The sequence below is a fragment of the Aquarana catesbeiana genome, linkage group LG05 (genome assembly GCF_042186555.1).
Source record: "Aquarana catesbeiana isolate 2022-GZ linkage group LG05, ASM4218655v1, whole genome shotgun sequence".
In the NCBI taxonomy this organism is placed as follows: Eukaryota; Metazoa; Chordata; class Amphibia; order Anura; family Ranidae; genus Aquarana; species Aquarana catesbeiana.
Window position 1 is genome coordinate 194,463,597 of NC_133328.1, and position 21,313 is coordinate 194,484,909.

Below are 21,313 nucleotides of genomic sequence, written 5' to 3' on the forward strand. Positions count from 1 at the left end.
CGCTGTCCTCCTCCTCCTTGCTTTGTGAATAGACAGAGTCAGCTGACTCTGTCCATTCACATAACTGAAACATTGTAATCTCCTGTGATTACGATGTCTCAGTTTATGAATTGAGAGAGGCCCCGCTGTCTTCTCTCCATTCATTCTCAGTGCAGCTGAGGCTGCAGAGAAAGGGACTGGGGAATCTCTATCCTCTGTCTCTTTCTCTGTCTCAAGGGGGAGATATCAGAGGTCTGTTAAGACCCCTGATATCTCACCAAAGCCCCCCAACAGGGCTGATAAAAAAAAAAAAAAAAAAAAACACATATTGCAATAAAGTATAAAAAAAATATTATTTTAAAAAATAAAAATTGTAAATAAATAAATAAATAAAAAAAAACACACACACACATACACCGTTCACCCCCTCCCCACCCCCCCCACCCCACAAAAAAAGAAAGCACTGTTAAAAAAAAAAAAAAAAAAAAAAACACACTGTCACGTGACATTTAAAAAAAAGTATTGGTAATCGGTATCGGCGAGTACTTGAAAAAAAGTATCGGTACTTGTACTCGGTCCTAAAAAAGTGGTATCGGGACAACCCTAGTCCTAAGTATTCAGACCCTTTGCTGTGACACTCATATATTTAACTCAGGTGCTGTCCATTTCTTCTGATCATCCTTGAGATGGTTCTACACCTTCATTTGCATCTAGCTGTGTTTGATTATACTGATTGGACTTGATTAGGAAAGCCACACACCTGTCTATATAACACCTTACAGCTCACAGTGCATGTCAGAGCAAATGAGAATCATGAGGTCAAAGGAACTGCCTGAAGAGCTCAGAGACAGAATTGTGGCAAGGCACAGATCTGGCCAAGGTTACAAAATAATTTCTGCTGCACTTAAGGTTCCTAAGAGCACAGTGGCCTCTATAATCCTTAAATGGAAGACGTTTGGGACGACCAGAACCCTTCCTAGAGCTGGCCGTCTGTCCAAACTGAGCTATCGGGGGAGAAGAGCCTTGGTGAGAGAGGTAAAGAAGAACCCAAAGATCACTGTGGCTGAGCTCCAGAGATGCAGTCGGGAGATGGGAGAAAGATGTAGAACATCAACCATCACTGCAGCCCTCCACCAGTCGGGGCTTTATGGCAGAGTGGCCCGAGGGAAGCCTCTCCTCAGTGCAAGACACATGAAACACACACAACAAACCAAGTTTAGCGCTGTCCCCACTATACCTATTCCAACAGTAAACAGTCTGTATGTATATTCCTCGCTTAAGGTGTTTCAGCTCTCCCAAAAGTCCACTGGGTGGTAGACATGATTCTGAAAATATATAAAAACAAGAGAGAGCGCACGCCAGCCCTAGTGTGTTATCGTTTAATAGATGAAGATAAGTGTATAAAAAACGAGGGTTGCACTCACAAACATCCAGCGTTAAATGGCATAAACAGCTCCATAATAGCCTCCTCTTCTGGTCTGTAGGGATCAGTTAGCTCACAGCAACTAGCAGCGTGGTAAAGTATTCCAGTAAGCACAGACCGCCTGCTTCCTTGTATCACACACCGCCCAAACCACTCGCACGGACCAGCCGCCACTGCCTGACGTCACTCGTGGCCAGGGAGGGGATGCACAGTGATGCAGCTGACTCCTCTCGTAAGCTTCATGCAATTGCTAGGACAGCATGTTTCGGAGGCGTGGCCTCCGAACACACTAGGGCTGGCGTGCGCTCTCTCTTGTTTTTATATATTTTCAAGACACATGAAAGCCCACATGGAGTTTGCTAAAAAAACACCTGAAGGACTCCAAGATGGTGAAAAATAAGATTCTCTGGTCTGATGAGACCAAGATGGAACTTTTTGGCCTTAATTCTAAGCGGTATGTGTGGAGAAAACCAGGCACTGCTCATCACCTGTCTAATACAGTCTCAACAGTGAAGCATGGTGGTGGCAGCATCATGCTGTGGGGGTGTGTTTCAGCTGCAGGGACAGGACAACTGGTTGCAATTGAGGGAAAGATGAATGTGGCCAAGTACAGGGATATCCTGGACGAAAACCTTCTCCAGAGTGCTCTGGACCTCAGACTGGGCTGAAGGTTTACCTTCCAACAAGACAATGACCTTAAGCACACAGCTAAAATAACGAAGTAGTGGCTTCACAACAACTCCATGACTGTTCTTGAATGGCCCAGCTAGAGCCCTGACTTAAACCCAATTGAGCATCTCTTGAGAGACCTAAAAATGGCTGTAGAGGATCTGCAAGGAGGAATGGCAGAGGATCTCCAAATCCAGGTGTGAAAAACTTGTTGCATCTTTCCCAAAAAGACTCATGGCTGTATTAGATCAAAAGGGTGCTTCTACTAAATACTGAGCAAATACTTAGGACCATGTGATATTTCAGATTTTCTTTTTTAATAAATCTGCAAAAATGTCAACAATTCTGTGTTTTTCTGTCAATATGGGGTGCTATGTATACATTAATGAGGAAAAAAATGAACTTAAATGATTTTAGCAAATGGCTGCAATATAACAAAGAGTGAAAAATTTAAGGGGGTCTGAATACTTTCCGTCCCCATTGTATCTTGGCCATAATAAACTGTCAGTTCCATGGTTTAATTTACAAACCTGGAATATAAAAATTACAACTTGGTAGCTAAGAGTAAGAAACATATCCTTTAGCACACTCTTTAGCCTGGATTCACTGGCACAGTTTTTTTTTTTTTCTTGCATTTTTCAGGCTTGAGTTTTTTGTTTTAGCCAAAGGAAAGCTAGTTACTAGAAGGAGGAGACCATTGTGAGGCACAAAACTGCATGAAATATGCATGTTATGTGCATTTTCAGGTACTTCTATTGATGTTGGGGACAAAAACATGTGATCAAGCCCCAAAGAAGCTCTTGTCTTTTTTTCTGAAAATTGTGCAACAGCACATCATTAATGCCCTGTGGGTGGGGCGAAACGCGCTTGGGGTGGCCTGGATGGAGCCCAGGCTGAGGCTGTTTAAGGGCACATGGAAATCAGATGTTGATCACTCAAGTTTGAATAGGCCTTACACATCATATCCTTTGTGATTTATTTTTTCCTATGTTATTATTTGCTAGGGAAGCATAAGGTTAAAGAAAACCTGTTAGCCAGTTTTTATCTTCTAAGTAAAAGTATTTCCTAATCTGAAAACACTCCTCTGCAATTGCAATTGGTTGCACTTTGTTAACTTCCCAGGCTTTAGGTCAGTATCTGCACCTGTAAAATACTCTCACTGTAGTAGGGGAAGACGGGGAGATAAGGTTTCGTTCCAGAGTTGGGAAAGGTATTCTTTATTAACAAAGTGAAACCTGAATCAGAGGTTTATCTGGATAACCACTGTGATAGCAGTTTAAGCATGTTTTTCTTTCTAATGTTTAAAATAGCTGACAAGTATACTTTAAAACATTCACATCTCCTGACCCCAACTACCTTTGACGTTTGAGGACACCGAGGAAGCAGTGCAGTAATACCAGATCCACTCCACTGACTTCTGCCACATTTTTCTCAGGAAAATCATCACTATGATATTACGAGTATCTGGTTTTATACCAGGGGTGGAACTTATGTTTACGGACTACTCTTGAAGTAATGCCTGGGGCATATAAATGAAATTAATGTTCCTGGTTGAGAAGTAGTATGTATGCAAACATTCTTGACCTCATAACTTGATATCTGTCAGGCAAAATAACTACATGGGTTCCCTTTCTTTTTACAGGATTCCTATTAATTCAGTACTGGCCAGCCAACTACACTGACCTAAGTGTTTTTGAAAATCTTGAAATAATCAGAGGCAGAACAAAGCAACTGTAAGTAAATCCCAAGAATAAGGCAGTTGAGAAATGAAAAATCTAAGCCAATGGTGGTTCTGGTGTAGCTACTTTTAACCTGGGGCTCCAGCAGTAATATTCATGGGCAATAGACAGTGCTCTGTCCAAAACCTTGTGATGGGTATGACTTGTTCAAGTATTTTTGGCATGTTTTGGTGTATTTTGGAATCGCTAGGCCGGGGCAAATTTACAGCACTCATGGAGACAGTGGGGTTGACTTAAAAACTGGAGAGTTCAAAATCTGGTGCAGTTCTGAATAGAAACCAATCAGCTTCCAGGTTTGTTGTCAAAGCTTAATTGAACAAGCGGAAGCTGATTGGCTACCATGTACAGCTGCTGCACCAGATTTTGAACTCTCCAGTTTTAGTAAATCAACCCCATTGGGACAGGGAAACTGTCTATCCAGTGTCTTGGATGAGCACCATCAAGAAACAACAGTTTCAGATAATTCTTGCCTAAGAACAATTTAGCTTAAAGTCAAACTTTATTCAGAAAATTAAATTCTGCTAGATCACTTCAGGCTGGCCCCTTTTGTGGATATAAAACATTAAAAATAAGTGTCTATACGGTTTAAAATCCAGTAATACATTCCAGGAAGATAACTGTTTTTTAAAACTGTTAAATCATTGGGTTTAGTTCCGCTTTATGATTTACTGCTGTTCAGGGGCTCTGGGCTTCAGGAAAATGGTAGCCTCTGGCAAGAATAAACAGGAACAATGCTGGAGGCAGTTTACAGCACACACTAATTTTGGTAGCAGAATAATTAATGTGGAATGTATCTTCCTTGCTAAAGAACATTCTTTTTTATCAAGTTGTTATGGGTAAAGTTCTGCTTTAATTGGTAATATAGCAAAGGTATTGAATACATATATGCCTTCTAACTTTCTATTTGATAACTATGCCATTGTTATATTGAACCCAAGTGTGAACACATCTTTGACATCAGTTAGAAGTGTAAATGCTATGGAAATCCCTTAGATTTGTTGACAAAAAGGATTTTTTTTCTTTTGATATTTTTTTATTGTGTGTAAATTACAGGCACTCAAAAGTTAAATGTGAATGTGTCTAAGACTGTGCAAATGTCAACATGAAAATGATGTGCACAGTAAAAGTACATATCAGAGGTTTTTTTAAAAAAATGCTAAATGTTTTCTTTCATTCTAGTGGCAGATACTCTTTGGGCATAGTGAATCAAGTATCAATAAAGTCTCTGGGATTGCGGTCTCTCAAGGAAATAAGTGATGGTGATGTGATAATTAGAGGAAATAAAAATCTCTGCTATGCTAATTCAGTCAATTGGACGTCTATCTTTAAAACAAACCAGAACACAAAAATTGAGGAAAACAGTCCCGAAGAAGAATGTAGTAAGTTTACCACCATAGGATATGCAACAATATGAAGTTCTTTTTTTATGAATAAACAATAATAAAAGTACAATGTGTAGGGAAACGTTGCCTTATTACAAGGCATAGGATTCTTCCCTTGCCACTTTCTGGGTTTCTGTAAACATAACTGCCCAGAATACCAACAGCAAAGGTCTGAACTTAAAAGGGCACTACATACAGAGATAACGAGTGCTTCTCTATCCAGGCCATGGAGTCGCACGAAAATACTAATGTCAAAAGGAAATACAAGCAGATGTCTATAAAAATCAATCTCAATTTCTAAAATAAAAGCCTAAATGCCAATCCCCTGCTATAGAAGAGGTGTTATAACCGCCTCCCCAGCAGCCCGTGTCTCTTACCTCACCTCTGTTTCAGAACTGTAGCCTCTTTAAGATTCTTCAACATTTGTCACTTCTGGGATTATTGGAAGTCTGTTTTCCCTGCCACGTGCTATGGATCCTCCTGCAAGCCTTATGTCACTGCTGAGTCTTGGAGGTTGGAGAAAGGACCCACAGAGCATGGCAGGGGGACTCTGGCTTCCAACACTTCCAGACATGTGAAATACAGAAGACTGGGGGCTACAGCGCAGGAATGGGCCACCAGAGAGATAAGTATAATACTGTAGCTCTCTTTGAATGCAGGGGATTTTTTTTTTTAAAGACTTAGGCCAGCCATAGATGGCGTAAATTCGCTCGATTACCCTATCCACACAATCAGTGTTTATAGTGAAATCGCTCCCGTGGAGGCATTATGTTTTCCCAACAGCAAGTTCCCTACTGCGCATGCGCAAAGCGCGCTGCACTTTCTAACTGGCCCGGCGGCGGAGGAAGGAGGAGGGCGCAGTCTCACAGAAGTGGGTTTTTAACAGGTACCCGCTCCCCCGAAAGGGGCCAAATGTGGCACCAGAGGGGGGAGAGGCAGATAAGCTTTTGGGTGGATCTCCGCTTTAAAGCCGGGAAACCCAGGTCAAATTTAGCAATGTCAGCGTGCATCGGTTAACCTAACAATTATTCTATGAGATAAATACTAGTAATCTTTTGCAGATTGGTCCTCTCTCAGTATGTTTTTCCTAGCAACAATTCCGACAGAAAAAGTAGTGCCTGGCTGTGTTGCTCAGGAGACATGTTTCACTCAATAAAATGGCTAGGCAAAATAAAAAATCCTTTGGCAGATAGGAGAGTTTGCATATTTGTAGGTTAATTTTGTATTAGCTGTTGGCCTGATGGTAGAATTTAAGATTGGCAGTCAGGTCGTTCTTTGAAATAAACATCTTCATAATAGGTGCACATTAAATTATCCACCACTCAGCAGGTATATGTTGAGATATTGATAGGTACTAGGTGATTTTAGCACACTGGTATTAAGGAAAATGTGATCATTTGCTAAGAACATAAATATGCCAATCAGCCATGACTACAAGCATGTTTACACACTGCGCAGGAAAAGACAGAGGTCAGAATGTGCTTGTATCTATCCATAGTTGGTATTAATATTTTTTTAAGTACTATGTTTAGGTCAGAGTACACGATGTGTTATTGGATTTGATTTTTTTATTTTTTTTTCCAGCTCGCATTGCAGGTGTTTGCCATCCTTTATGCTCTGACCAGGGCTGTTGGGGACCTGGACCTGCACAGTGTTTGTCCTGTCAAACATACAAACGTGGAAAAGAATGTGTGCCATCCTGCAACATCAATACAGGGTAATTTCACCTTAACTAACCATGAACTTAAACCCAATCACTAAAATCTCATATGAGCTTTGACAGGTTAAATTCATCTTAAAATTTGTTTTCAGTCTTTTTAAATATGCAGCTGTTGTTACAATAATATTTGGTGATCTTGCCATGCATATCCTTGTTCAGACACCTACTGCTATGAGATGACAAAGGTTTCCCAGCATTGTCACCCTGTCAGTTACTTCTGTTGTGCAGGCGTGGTCCACAGTTGTCACTATCGGAAAGTCAAGCTAGAGTTGTAGGGTGTGCATGTAGACAGAAGGTGGCTCAAAATGACCACTGGAGATCGGTAGTAGGATGAAAGGGGCCTTCAAAGGACAAGTTGACTAATTAGAGAGGCACATGGGAAACCACTGGACCAAAAAGACAATGGCTCTTTCTTCAAGATTGACCATTGTTCCCCATAAAGATGCTTAAATCGTATGTGGAAGATGATTGGTTCTATTGGTAATATCACAGAAAATGATGCATGTGGTGCTAGGAAAGCCAGTAAGGATACAGTTGGAAAGAATACGGTATTGATTGGTGAGATGTGACAGGGAGCATAATGAGCTTCGGAAGGGGTTCAAACTGGTGATCTAAACAGGAGCGCTCTACAATCTATATCCTTCAGTGGTTATTTTCCAGTGTCATCATGTTGTTCTACAAAAATTACAAGGAGACATATTTTTTAATAGGAAAGGATAAAAACCATTTTATATATGTTTATATATTTTTCTATAAATAATAGAAATCTACTTTAAATGTCCCTCCTAGTATATAAAAATGTTTGAATAATCTTAATTGTATAAATTTAGAAGATACAAAGAATGTCATGGGTGGGAGCAATTCCTTTTTCATATTCATATGTAAAATAAGTGGTGCCACGAATACGATTTAAAAGATATACTTCTACATACCTTGAAAACGTATTTTTCTTCCATTTTGTTTAAGATTCCTAATTACTGAGTAAAAAAAATATGTTCACACTGTTAAGTTGTGTTTGGCTTCTTAAAGCCCAACTCCAGGCTAAAAAAAAAAGTTTCCCAGTAAGGGTTTTAAACAAAAAGAGTAGCACTGGAAATATTCTCTTCCTCTCTTCTGAGCATCTCTAGATGCACCACTAGATGTCCTAAGTATTTTTCACTGAATGATTCCTATCATCATATAACCCATGAAATTAGTGCGGGGGGTCATAGGCTACCATGTGAACTGTACTCACAGTGTAATGATGCAAGGAGTGGTGCTTAAGTCATCCCAGCTGTAAATCATAAAGTCTAAAATATAGTAGAGGAGGGGGAGTATTGCAGGAGGAAGGGTGAGCCCAGAGTTGTACTATCAAATTGACATTGATTTATTTCATACAGGAGTTTCAAAACAAGAAGGGTGGACACAGGAACTTTAGGCCATACTAAACTGTACATTTTCATCAGGGATATGTAGTTGGTTCTCAGGGCATTTAGGATTGGACACTGAAATACACTGTAGGAACATGTTACCTTATCTAAATAGTGAACTATCTAGTCTAGTGCAGGCACATAATTCTGTATAGATGTACGTAAGTCAGTCCAAATCACCAACAGCTGCAAACCAAGATCCAATCTTCACTAAAGTTTATTGTTCCCTAAACCAACAATGGGTAATTTTGGAAACAGTGAGGTTAAAGTTACACTAAACGATATCCTTATTCTCCAAAATAGTTCAACATTTTTTTTATGTCTGGGAAGCTTTCATTCAAACCTAGCCTACTGATTCCCAACAATCCATATTATAATGTTTCCAATACACTCAATGGTATCAAACCAGACTATTAATTGAGGATCCTCCAATTGACCCTCTACCTTCCACCTAAATTAGACTTAATATCCTACAGGCAAGAGCCTTTCACCTTCCTCCAATTGCAACTTAATGGACTGACCACCCTGCACATCCAAAAACTGATCAATGCTCATCCTTAGAACCATTTCAAACCTTAAACTATAGTATAAAGGAACCCAGGGGAAGATTTACTAAAGCTGGAGCACTCAGAATCTGGTGCAGATTTATATGGTAGCCAATCAGCTTCTAACTTCAGCTTGTTCAAATAAGCTTTGACAAATAAACCTGGAAACTGATTGGTTTCTATGCAGAGCTGCACCAGATTCCAGTTTTAGTAAACAACCCCCACTGTTATGTTTGTATTGCTCCACTGGCAGAATGATGCGGCCGTCCTCATTGTCAACTGCATTCTTACATCAAAATAAGTTGAAAAACAAGAATGGCAGTGATTGATTCACCCACAGTGAATGTTTGGTGAAAACCCCATTCCCTTTGCTTTATAAATATGTCCCTTTGTCATATCAATTGAATATAACAAAGAATGAACCAGCCACCATCACCTAGCATATCAAAGTTTTTTGCAAGTGCTTGGTTAGTAACAAACAAATGGAAGATCTTTTTTCCGCCCAGGATTTTGTTTTGCCTTTTCAGTGCTGTGCCTCAAAGACCACCTAAAGCCTTGTGTGCAGACTTTGTAATTAGAAAACTAATTTTAGCTTACAGTGTCATGGTGATTTGCGTAATACCTGGCTGATGTTTCAGGAGAAGTGCTTTGTGTTTAGCTCTAAAATACGCAGAATGCCCTAAATGAACTGAACACATAACTCCCGATTGCCTTAACACTGCCTTTAATCTTAGTCTTATCCAGACCTTTAACTTTCCTGGAAATCTAGCTTTCTGTGTCATCAGCAAGATTTACTAAATGCATAGAAGTATAATTAGAGAACAGCTTTTCTATTTTTTATGGGCTTACATTTCTTAGTCTGAGGGGATTTTTTTTTTTTTTTGGCTGCTTTCATTCCTGTAACAGGAATATATCCTATGATTACTTTACCAGCTTTGCAAAGCTGTATGTTAATTAACAAAAGGTTTAGGACAAAATAAACATGGCAATAATAAAACAATTTTAAAGAGACCCTGTCACTGATTTTAAAAATTGCAGGTAAAAGCACAGAAATATCAAGTATTATAAATGCTTGCTTGCAGTGTTTTTCTTTCATAAATTATTTTTATTTACTTGCAATTCGCCTTTAAGCTTGCTAGAAAATGACCAAGGCAACATTTCCATGGTGTCAGCAGCCTGACCATCCAGCGACTCCTGTTACCACAGCACGGCCAGCCGAGGTATGCAGGTGCTTCCCGGGCAGTGCACAGGGATTGGTGAACAGTACAGTCGCCTGGCAATGGTGACGCTGGACCCTGATGGTCATACTCCTTGATCGGACAAATCTGACAAATGTTATGATTAGGTGATGAGCTCCATTACACAAATGTGAGGTATGGGGCTGGGACCCCGCAGCAAAGACTAACCCCCCCCCTTCTTTATTGATTAACCCTTTCTACTGAGGAGGTGACTCCTTACATCTTGTTTCTGATTGGTGGATGATAATTTAAATGTCTTTGCACTATTGTGTGTACTTATCATATGCTTCATGAAGGATTCCTGCGTGGCCCCAAAATGTTGTACACTTCTGCTGTGATATGATCACTCTGAGAAAACTTTTGGACATTATTTGAAGGTTTGTCAGGTTTAACAAAGGGGTCATGCTCTGAAACACATAACCATGCCCATTTACCTCACGTGACATCATCACAGCCATCTTGTGGGCCTACAACATTTCCTTGCTGTCCACAGTGGTTCTCATCCATGTAATATGTTGCTTCAGTCTGTTGCTTCTGTTTCCTCTTCCTGGAGTCTTTCTGGTTAACTCTCTGGTTCCAAGCTCCTTAAATCACATCCACCTAGAGGGGCTTGCTCTCCACCTGCTGGAGACTTATTGATATGCTCTTTTCATAAATATGTTTTAATAAATGCTACACTTTGGTAGTGGCGCTTTTCTCTCCTTCTTTTTGTTTTCATATCTTTTCCTTTGCCTATTCTAGCAACGTGTGCAACGGGAAAATTGATAGTTGCTAAATAATTAGGGTACTCCAGGAAGAGTTAGATCTCTAGCACAACCCCTTTCTTTTACCAGGCATTGTCCTCTTCTTTTTAGGGAGTGCTTAATTCTTGTCTGTGCTGTCCCAGCTACTCTGCCTCTGCCTTCACCTCTCTACAGGAACTTTTAATGGACTGGAGCAAATGTAGGATACTATAGGGCGTTATATGAGTGACAGTCCTGAGCCTTTTGGAGCTGGTGACATCACAACCAAAAGGGGGCGGCACCTAATGGCAGTCTTAAGGCTTTTGGATGTCTTTACAATGGAGGCTTTTATAGATAAATAACAAGCCTATAATCTGTTAAATGCAGATATGAACTCATAGGAAGATTGCTGTTGAAATGAATAGCAATAGGGTGTTTTTAGGGTAAATAAAAGGTGACATAAGCTTTCTTTATATCTTTCTGAGATTGAAAAAAGAGGCATAAATATGCAGAAAGATCCAGTGGCGGTCCATCCATTAAGGTCGCATGGGCACCCCCCCCCCCCCCCCATCCAGGTGTCTGGCCCCCTGATCTACATACAGGGCACCGGACGCATGGATTCCAATCAGGAAGCATGTGATTAGAGCCAGAGGCTCTAATAGGCTTCAAAACAGGGTGGGCTCGGGTCGCAGACCCGATGGGGTAGTTTTGGCAACACCAGCCTCGTCTGGCAAGATCCAATTTCAAAAATGTCTAAGTCTTTTATTCTAGATGAATTCCTTCATTTTAAATGACTTGTCAAAATTATACTGACTGTATTGCACATGCAGAAAAAAACTATTTGTCTTATGACACTTATGAAATATCAAGTATCGTGTCTACCTTGTATATCCTAAGGAATTTTCAATATTCATCAATATTAGAAAGCCATAGTACAGAAATACCACCTTCCATTTTTTCCTTTTGTTTCTTTCAGTCCAGTCCAGGTGATCATAACCTACTTCTTTTTTAGTAACATCTCCACTTTTATCTTCAGGGATTCTATTACTAATTAAAAGAAATGGCACAGCTGTGTTGCCTTTCAGCATAAGTAACTTGAGAAGAAACAAACATCTCCAAATGATTCACAATATTTCCAGTGACGTTTTTTTTCCAAGCTGCTTAATTTGTCCCTGAAATTGTAGGTCGCAAACTTGGCACCCGCCTGTGTTAAGGTGCAGAGAGCAGTCTTGTATGGTGGTACTAAGATACGGTATATAGGAAGCCAGGAACAGTGGCATAGGGGGATTCAAACCGGTCATAAACAGTCAGTTCTTAGGGTGAATTTATAGGACTATCGGGGATAACATTTGATTTTATTTTCAAATCTGGCGCTGATATTATACCATGTATAAAATAACTTCTGATGGTTAACCTGTTGTCCTCCCTGCATAACACAGAATGCCCACACACTGTATGTATGTGTCGCTGGGCTGCCAATATTTCTGTGCTGGTAGCACGCTCACTGCTCACTTGACTATCGGTAGCCTGGCGGGACCAACTCCAAGTCATATGACCACTGTGACAGCCTATCACAGTGGCACATGGTCGCTGATCATGATCGGTTTTGCCAACCTTCTGCAGCATTATTTATTGACAAAACTTGGAAAATTTACCGATGGAGCACATTTTTTAATGACAACCTTAAAATTCACAGAACTGCAATTAAAAACTAAGACAATCAATATTTACACAGTTTAAACTGTGCATTGCAAGGATTTTAACAAACTTTGTTTTAGAATACTACCTGTTTCTGTTCAGAAGGAATAGCTCTTTGTCTTGTCATATCTTGTGCCAGACTGATTCGAAATGGGAGCAACTAAATATTTATAAGCACCTGATGCACTTTCTGGTGAGAAAAGTTGCAGTGTCTGCAACCCCATGAGAAATGATTAATCCTTAGTCAGTATCTCACCAAAAATTACCTTTTTTTGTTGCAGTGGTTGCCTAAATGTATTGTATCTTACCCTTGGTTCACGCCAATGTGTTTTTAGTGCGTTTTGCGGAAAACGCACTACAGTCCATTTAACATGGTTTCCCATGGGTCTAGTTCGCATTTGTGCGCTTTGTCAGGGCCTTTTTTCCCACAGAAGATTGCGTTTTATGTGTAATAGACTTCAATGGACCAGCACCAAAAACAAGTTTTGCATTTTTGATCAATTTTGCACTTTTTTGGTTGGGGGGGGCTAATAGGAAAGTATGACAGTTCTGTTCATGGAGTGTGTCTTTGATGTGACTTTGATGCGACTTTATGCTCTCTGGCACTCAAGTCAAATCAGAGTTGCAACAAAGTAGTGCAGGAACCTTTATGTGTCCAAAGTTGCATGTTAGGGTTAGGATTTAGGGCTAGGGTTAGTGGTAATTGTTAAGGTTATCAGTAATTGTTAGGGTTAGCAGTAATTGTTACTCTAATGATTGCCGCTAACCCTAATGATTACCACTAATCCTAACCCTAATGATTACCGCTAATCCTAACCCTAATGATTACTGTTAACCCTAACACTAATGATTACCTCTAACTCTAACATTTAACCCTCCCCTTAACCCTAACCCTAGCCCTTAACCCTAACTCTAGACCCTAACCCTAGCCCTTTATCCTAACCCTAACATGTGACTTTGGACAGTTAAAGGTTCCTGCTCTACTTTGATGCGACCTGAGTGCCAGAGAGTGTAAAGTCCCATCAAAGTCACACTCAATGAACAGAACTGTCATACTTTCCTACTAGCAAAAAAACCCTCTGAAAAACGCATCAAAAAAGCGAGTTCAAAAACGCACCACAAGATGCGCCAGAAAACTGATGAACTGCCACCTACATAGATGTGAACCTAGGCTCAGGGCCAAGTTCTTCACCCAAACAGGAAATTACATTTTTGGAGGCATTTTGTACCCCAACAGTGTACAGAATGCCTCCAGGTAGCCATATTGCATTCATTTTTACAGAAAGTTACAGTTCTATAGTTTGAAAGGGAAAGGTAACGTTTAGCAACATTAAAAAAACAATATGGCTTGTGTGGCAATTATTTATGTTATATTATTTTTTTATTTTTTTTTGCTTTATTTTTTCTTCCCATAAGAGTTACCCTTTAAATATGAGTTTACTAAACTACAAAACTAAACTACATTAAAAAAAATTAAATCTATATAAAAAAAATCCTATTTTTTATTGTTGTTTCAGAGATCCCCGAGAGTATATTGAAAATGACAATTGTTTTTCATGCCACTCTGAATGCTTACCACAGAACAATACACTTACCTGCATTGGACCGGTAAGTATGATGAATGTGTCACAATAATATGTTATGAACCAAGTGAAGTAGAAAGTGATTCACAATATTTTGACATTGTACGTTTACTTCTGGGCTTCCTGAGTACTGAACTGACCGTTTCTTTGGAAAGATGAAGAGGGGAAAAAAAGAAAGCCTGACTTCTCAGGAACTAAACTTCCTGTCTTGTGGGGTGTGATAGAAAGAGACGAAAGAGTAACAGGATGGATAACTGTTTTTCATTACTTTTTTTTTTTTATTATTATTTTATTTTCTTTGCAAATATTGTTGCACATCTGGGCTCAATAGACCCGAGCAAAGGGAAAAAGAGGTTGTGGCGGGTTCAGTCATTAATTCAGCTGTTTATTTATAATGACACTATGGCTCTTTCCAAATACATCTCGCATATTTAGGCTTTAGGGCTTTCAGATTAGGATATCCAAGAAGGTTTTAATTTGATTCCTTTTTGTTGTATGTTGATGAGAAAATAAAAACTGTTTGACTAAGTGTGTTTTATAAGATCTGTTTCTCATAAAGACTGTGGGAAAGTAGATGAAGTGAACTGTATTTGGATTGAACGAGAATAATTTGCCTTTCTTTTAGTTATCACTAAATAATGGAGAGATGAAAGCAGTAACATTAGATATGGATTACTCTAACTCAAACCATATTAGTATTCATTTCACAGAATATCTACCACCACTTGCCTAGATCACTTGAGTTCAAGTGAAAAATGGAAATACAACGGGGAATATGAGGGTGGCCATACTTGCACAGGTCTCTCACAGTAAGCGATGGACCGTGGGAAATCTGCTTCTCCTAATCAAACCAACAGTGGAGCCAACCACAATCTTCTCTTCGACTATGCTGACCGACATACGTAGCACATACTGTACATGATGAAAGGGTTTCTATGAAGAGAAGATAATAATTGGTGGACTTGCAAAGAATATCCAACATGTCAGAACACACCTGTATACACGATGAACCCTTCTGCCTATAGGAATTGCTTATGAATGTGTTTTTATTGTGGACTTCCAGGAAAACTGAAAGATCCTTTCTCTTTGGATCCCTTTCTGTAGTAACACGAAAGAGTATATGTCCTGTTTAGATCTTGGAGGTGTTTTTTGTATAGATTGTTTTCATTTCAGATGTTACCTGCTGCACCACCTACTGAAGAAATCTGGTAGTGCAGTGTGACCTGAAAATATGATTCTCTATCAGAAATTACCTAGCTTTCAGTTAAGCTGTGAGAACACTGTGCTCAGAGATCGGCCTGCACCCTGAAGCCCTATTGTCTTGTAGAGAAGTTTAGGATCTGGTCTCTTTTCCTCCTAATCATGTGATCACTGTGATTTTCCAAAGTGACTTTTCTTCTGCCAGCAGTGCTGTGTCTTCCTTCTTATGAACGTTTGTTCTGAAAGATTTTTCCATGTTACTTCATGGGTGGGTTCTTGAAAATCCCATCTGACACCTGAGTATATCTAAAATCAAAAACAGAAAAATCATCTCAAGGGACATAACTTACAGTTGCAGTGGGGGTTACAACAATTAAGGGGCTGTCACAGGCTTTCGTCAAGAGAGCCCAAATATTTTGCCCTTTTTTCACCCATCTAATCTATTCATAGAAGCCGTATTACAGCTTCCATGAATGGAGCACCTAGGTGGAAAGAGGGAGCATAGTCAGACTCTCTTGATGAGTGTCCATAACAGTCCCTTGTTGTTATATTGACCTCCACTGCACTGTAAGATTACAGCGGTGGAGGGAGGCACAGACTGAGAAGGATTTCTACTAACAGAAGAGGAATCAGCACAAGTGACACATTCTACTGACTGTAAATGATGTCCTTTGTGCTGATTTTTCTGCTTTAAGTTTTAGCTACAGTTAAGCAGCCCGTAGAGGATTCATTTTTGTTCATTCAAACAGCAGGTTGAGTGAAAAAAATAAATGACCAGATTCCTCCCTCCACACATTCAATGTGAATGGAGGAAACACTACCACTGAGACTTCCCCGTCATCAGAACACACTGATCAGCGCTGCTGTCTATAGCCAGCGGCACTGATCGAGTGGCATTTATTCAACAGGTTGGTTGTACAGATATCAATCAGTAGATCAGAGATCAACTTCTATACAACCAGGGTGAAATTTTGATCCATATGGTTAGCTTTAGGCTTTAACTTTTAAAGTGGAATTCCAGTCACAACCTAACGCTAAACCTACTCTCTGCCACATTCTAACCCTAATCTATCTAGCCCTATAAAGCAAAAATCACTGTACTTACCAGTTCTGCAGCTGCTCTGGTTCGGACCCACGCTGAGCTGTCAGCGGCGGCTTCTCTGTCTAGGAGTGTTCGGGAGAGGCAGCTGTCAACAGAAGTCCCATAGTAATTCTATGGATGATGTCACTTCCCAGCCATTGTCTGTTCTCTCCTGCACACAGCATCTTCTGCTGGAGACTGAATCGGAATGGCTGCAGAACAGATAATTATAGTGATTTTTGCCTTACAGGGTTAGATAGATTAGGCTTAGAATGTGGCAGAGAGTAGGTTTAGCGTTAGTTTTGATTGGAATTCCACTTTATACAACCCAAATGATGCTCGGATCTTTTGAGTTGCTTTCATAGGACAGGAGGGTGGTGTAGTGGTTAGCACTTTCACCTAGCAGTAGCTTGTTCGAATCTTGACTACGACACTACCTGCCTGGAATTTGCATGTTCTCTTATTGTGCCTTTGTGGGTTTCCTCCCACACTCCAAAGACATGCTGGTAGGTTAATTGGATCCTGTCTAAATTGACCCTAGTATGTGTATGTATGAATATGAGTTAGGGACCTTAGATTGTAAGCTCCTTGAGGGGAGGGATACGTATATGTAAAGCACTGAGTAAATTGATGGTGCTATATACAGTAAGTACCTGAAGTAACTAAAAGTTGACTGGTCCATGTATTACTATCCTTAGACATATTTACTTGGTTACGTTGAATAAAGACACATAGCCATTGCATCTAACCATAAAAAAAAACCTTTAACTTCTAGCTAACCCACCAAAGGCAGAAACATCCTTATAAAGCTGGTCTCATTTGCTTTGACTGGCTTACTCATTTCAAAGTCAATTTAATAATTCACTGCATTCACAACCTACCATGTATTTCTAAAAAAAGTCACTGTTTTATGAAAAACCAGGTACATTGGGGGTCCTCGCATTCATCACCAAACTGCTTTTAAATGTACACATGCAGTGGGGTCAAGATTTCACAATTGGCTGGAAGGTGGAAGAAAATGTACAAATACTTACGTATTCCTTACTCCTCCAACAGCCAGCGCTCTTCTCTTCTGTCTAGCACTGCAGCATGTGGGTGAGGTCTTGCTATCCTCCCGTACAATGCAGGAATGCTAGTTCTGCCAGTTGCTTGGCTATTTTGTTGATACCCAGGCTAAAACATATGCAGTAGAAGGGCAGCAATAACGGCATAGTGGTGTATAGCACTTTGCTAAACTGATCTACACAGCTAAAGCAGTCTACTAAGAAATGCCTGGAAAGTGAGGTTTTTTTTTTGTTTTTTTTAGTAACACAGTTTAAAAAAATATTCTTTATTACAAACCTTATATTGTCTGTATGCTGGATATGGCCTTCCATCTACTTCCAGTTAAAATCCTTTTATCTTATCCTACAAACACAGTTCAAATTGTGTTTCATATTTTTTCTGGGAAGTTGATACGACTGCACTGCTGATCAATGGGAAGTATTAAATCAGCCCAGGAAGTAGATAGTATTACGCATTGCTTTCTGTGGAGCACAGTACAGAGCTGTAATGCTGAAGACAAACATCTGGACAAATTTGGAACACCAGATGTCTAAAGCATTATCTGCATCAAGCTGTGTCAGACCATGGTGAAAATAATTAACCAGTTCAGGGATTACTCACCATCCTTTTATGAAAGGTATTCATAAATCCCCATTTGTTATATTTATTAGTATGTGGTCATACTCAAATAGAAAAGCGATGACTGATTTTTATGTTAAAATAACACAACTGTATCCCCTACAAACTACAAAGGACATAATTATAGAGGTGGCATAGATTCCTTTTGGCCACAGACAAATATAATAAACAATGGTCACATATTCACACATGAAGCAAACGCAAAATGTACTTCTTTGTTGATATTTGCTCAAAGATGTCTGTTTGATTCACAGTTTATTTCAATGTATGGAAATAACTGTCTAGCCTTGAAGTTAAACCATACCAACTGCTTTTCTCCCAAGGTCCCTGCTGGCTTTAGAGTCATGTCAATGAATGGAGCAAATCATGGTATAAAAATGCATGAACAAAAGATGTAGCACAACCTTTATTCATTAACACCACATATAAAATAACTTAAATGTCCCAACATAAAGTCCAAAGAAATTAAGAGAAAATTAATTTTCAAATGTGTCCAATCAAAAGTCTTCAACTAATAAATCACCCGTGATCAGCATGCAGGAATCACCCATGCTCAATATATGCTTACCTCCAGATAAGACCCTAATTGTTAGTCAAGGGCCAAATGCACTTTTTCCACCTCGTGGGCCACTGATCAATGTGCTCCCCTAATGCAGTCCTTATCTCCTCCACTTGCCTCTGATATGAATAATCACTCATACAAAAGAATAAAGACTAATAGTGCTCTCCGTATATAAAAGGACAATTTAACACCACATATAAAATAACTTAAATGTCCCAACATAAAGTCCAAAGAAATTAAGAGAAAATTGATTTTCAAATGTGTCCAACCAAAAGTCTTCATCTAATAAATCACCCGTGATCAGCATGCAGGAACCACCCATGCTCAATATATGCTTACCTCCAGATAAGACCCTAATTGTTAGTCAAGGGCCAAATGCACTTTTTCCACCTCGTGGGCCACTGATCAGTGTGCTCCCCTAATGCAGTCCTTATCTCCTCCACTTGCCTCTGATATGAATAATCACTCATACAAAAGAATAAAGACTAATAGTGCTCTCCGTATATAAAAGGACAATTTATTTCAATTAAATATAAAACAGCCTGTAATCCAATGCCGCCGCTCTGCTCGCTGGAAGCTCCCTGAAGACGCTGCATTAGCAAAACATGTAGAGGCAGGTACCACGTGCTTCATATCCGGTCTACGTGGTGATTACTTTTCCAGTAATTGTAAAGCACGCCAGCTCCTTTGAGCGGAGTGGTGGCATGGATTACAGTCTGTATTAGGGCAGAGAGATTGTGCACCCGCAAATGTGAATGTTTCTACTTTGGGACTTGTGGATCTTTTCATTTCCAAATAAATACTGCACTATGATAGTATTTATGTGCTTTTGCTGTTTATGGCCATTCTTTGAGAGGAACTAGCAACCTTACTGGGGAAGAGGTGTATATGAAGAAAGATTACCACCAGCTTGCCCAAGCAGTTGGAATGTGTTTGTGAGTCCTGGGATCTAGTGCTTATGACATTCTGTCATAAAGCTGTGGTAAATAAATTGGATTTTCTCTTGCGGTGGAGCACTGGTGGAATAGGAAAGAGTGGAGGGAGACTTATCCACTATAGAAGTACCTTTTTTTTACACTGTGGAGTGGGACTTTCAAGTGTTTATATTTAAGTTGGAATTAATTTGTGTATTAATTAATTTATGGGATTTGAGCATGTTTACATGAACACATTATGGAATCTTATCTTGATTTGATGAATGTTTAAAGTGGTGATACACTTAAGGGGAAGCTTTTATAATAAAGAATCATTATTAATTATATTTAAACGTGTAAATATTAGCAAAATTGTGTTAAAAAAAAAGAGTAGACGTCCACTATTGTTAATTCATAAACTCAGTTCTATATACATTGCATGGGCAATAGGAAGCTTTCCTCACTCAAGGGTCTGCCGACTTCAAGGTGGCCACCACATGCCCTCACTGACGTAGCTTCACTTCCATACATGTTATGTCTGGTCAACAGATGCCTGTGGACCAGGCATAACACATCTGATCAGTGGCCAGTGAGGGGGCAAAAGTGCATTTGGCCCTTGACTAACAATCAGGGTCTTATCTGGAGAAGCATATATTGAGCACCAGTGGTGCCTGCATGCAGATTACTGGTGATTTATTAGTTGATGATTTTTGGAGCACGTGGACAGCACTGGTGGACAGTGCTGTCTCTTCATTTCTTTGGACTTTTATGTTGGGATTTAAAGGGATTGTAAAGGTTTGTGTTTTAAAAAAGCAAAAAACAAACATGTTATACCTCCTCTGTGCAGTTGTTTTTGCACAGAGTGGCCCTGATTCTCCTCTTCTGGGGTCTCTCAGCGGTGATCCTGGCTCCTCCACTTCTCGAGTTCCCCGTCGGAGAAGCGCTCTCCTTTGGGACACCCGTGCGGGCACGCTCCCATGTCCTGCTGCTGTGTCTATTGACAGCAGGACTCAGCCCTGCCCCGGCGCCCGCGTCATTGGATTTGATTGACAGCAGTGGGAGCCAATGGCTGCGCTGCTATCAATCTAGCCAATCAGGAGACGAGACACCGGCTAGAGCTGATGTGCTTGTCCCAAGCGTGAGAAAGAGAGGGTTCAGGTAAGTAAAACGGTGGGCACTGGGGGGCTGCTGCACTGCAAGAGGTTTTTTACCTCAATGCATACAATGCATTGAGGTGAAAAACCAGGAGGGTTTACAACACATTTAAGTTATTTTAAGTTATTTTATGTGATGTTAATGAATAGAGTTTACGCTATATCTTTTGTTCATGCAGTTTTGTTAAAGGGTGGAGTAAAATCACTTTACAGTGTGAGCTGCAACTGGTGGGATTGATTTATCATTATTACAGTATTTAAGTTTGTTTACTAAAAAGACTGTGTTGATTGCTTTTTTTTTTATGTAAGTCATGGTACAACACCACTTGGAGTGGTTTTTGGTCCAGGGGAGTGTAAATCATATAGAACTTTGTAGAGATTTGTGGTATGTGCTGGCTAGCACGTAGTTGGTGTTGCAGAACCACATAGGAAAGTCAAATATGCTAGGTAGAATAATAATACAAATGTATCCCTGACCCTGTACAAGGTATGCATGCGAAAGGTCATTACACCCAGTGCCAGTGATCGGCAAAGCTCTGCTAGACTAAGTAATGTGACTGCTCTAGTAATCTTCACTAGCTTCCAGGTCCCATGGCAAGTGGCTGACCTACT

The 21,313-nt window shown here is 39.9% G+C and overlaps 1 protein-coding gene across 1 annotated transcript in view; it reads left to right on the forward strand.

Moving 5' to 3' along the window:
* The window catches only part of LOC141144607 (epidermal growth factor receptor-like), a 289,829-nt gene that overhangs the window by 232,813 nt on the left and 35,703 nt on the right, over nucleotides 1-21,313 (forward strand). Inside the window, exons 11-14 of the mRNA XM_073630459.1 lie at nucleotides 3,714-3,804; nucleotides 4,990-5,189; nucleotides 6,777-6,909; nucleotides 14,042-14,132. Of these exons, the coding sequence (XP_073486560.1) occupies nucleotides 3,714-3,804; nucleotides 4,990-5,189; nucleotides 6,777-6,909; nucleotides 14,042-14,132 (515 nt within the window). The remainder of the gene's footprint in view (nucleotides 1-3,713; nucleotides 3,805-4,989; nucleotides 5,190-6,776; nucleotides 6,910-14,041; nucleotides 14,133-21,313) is intronic.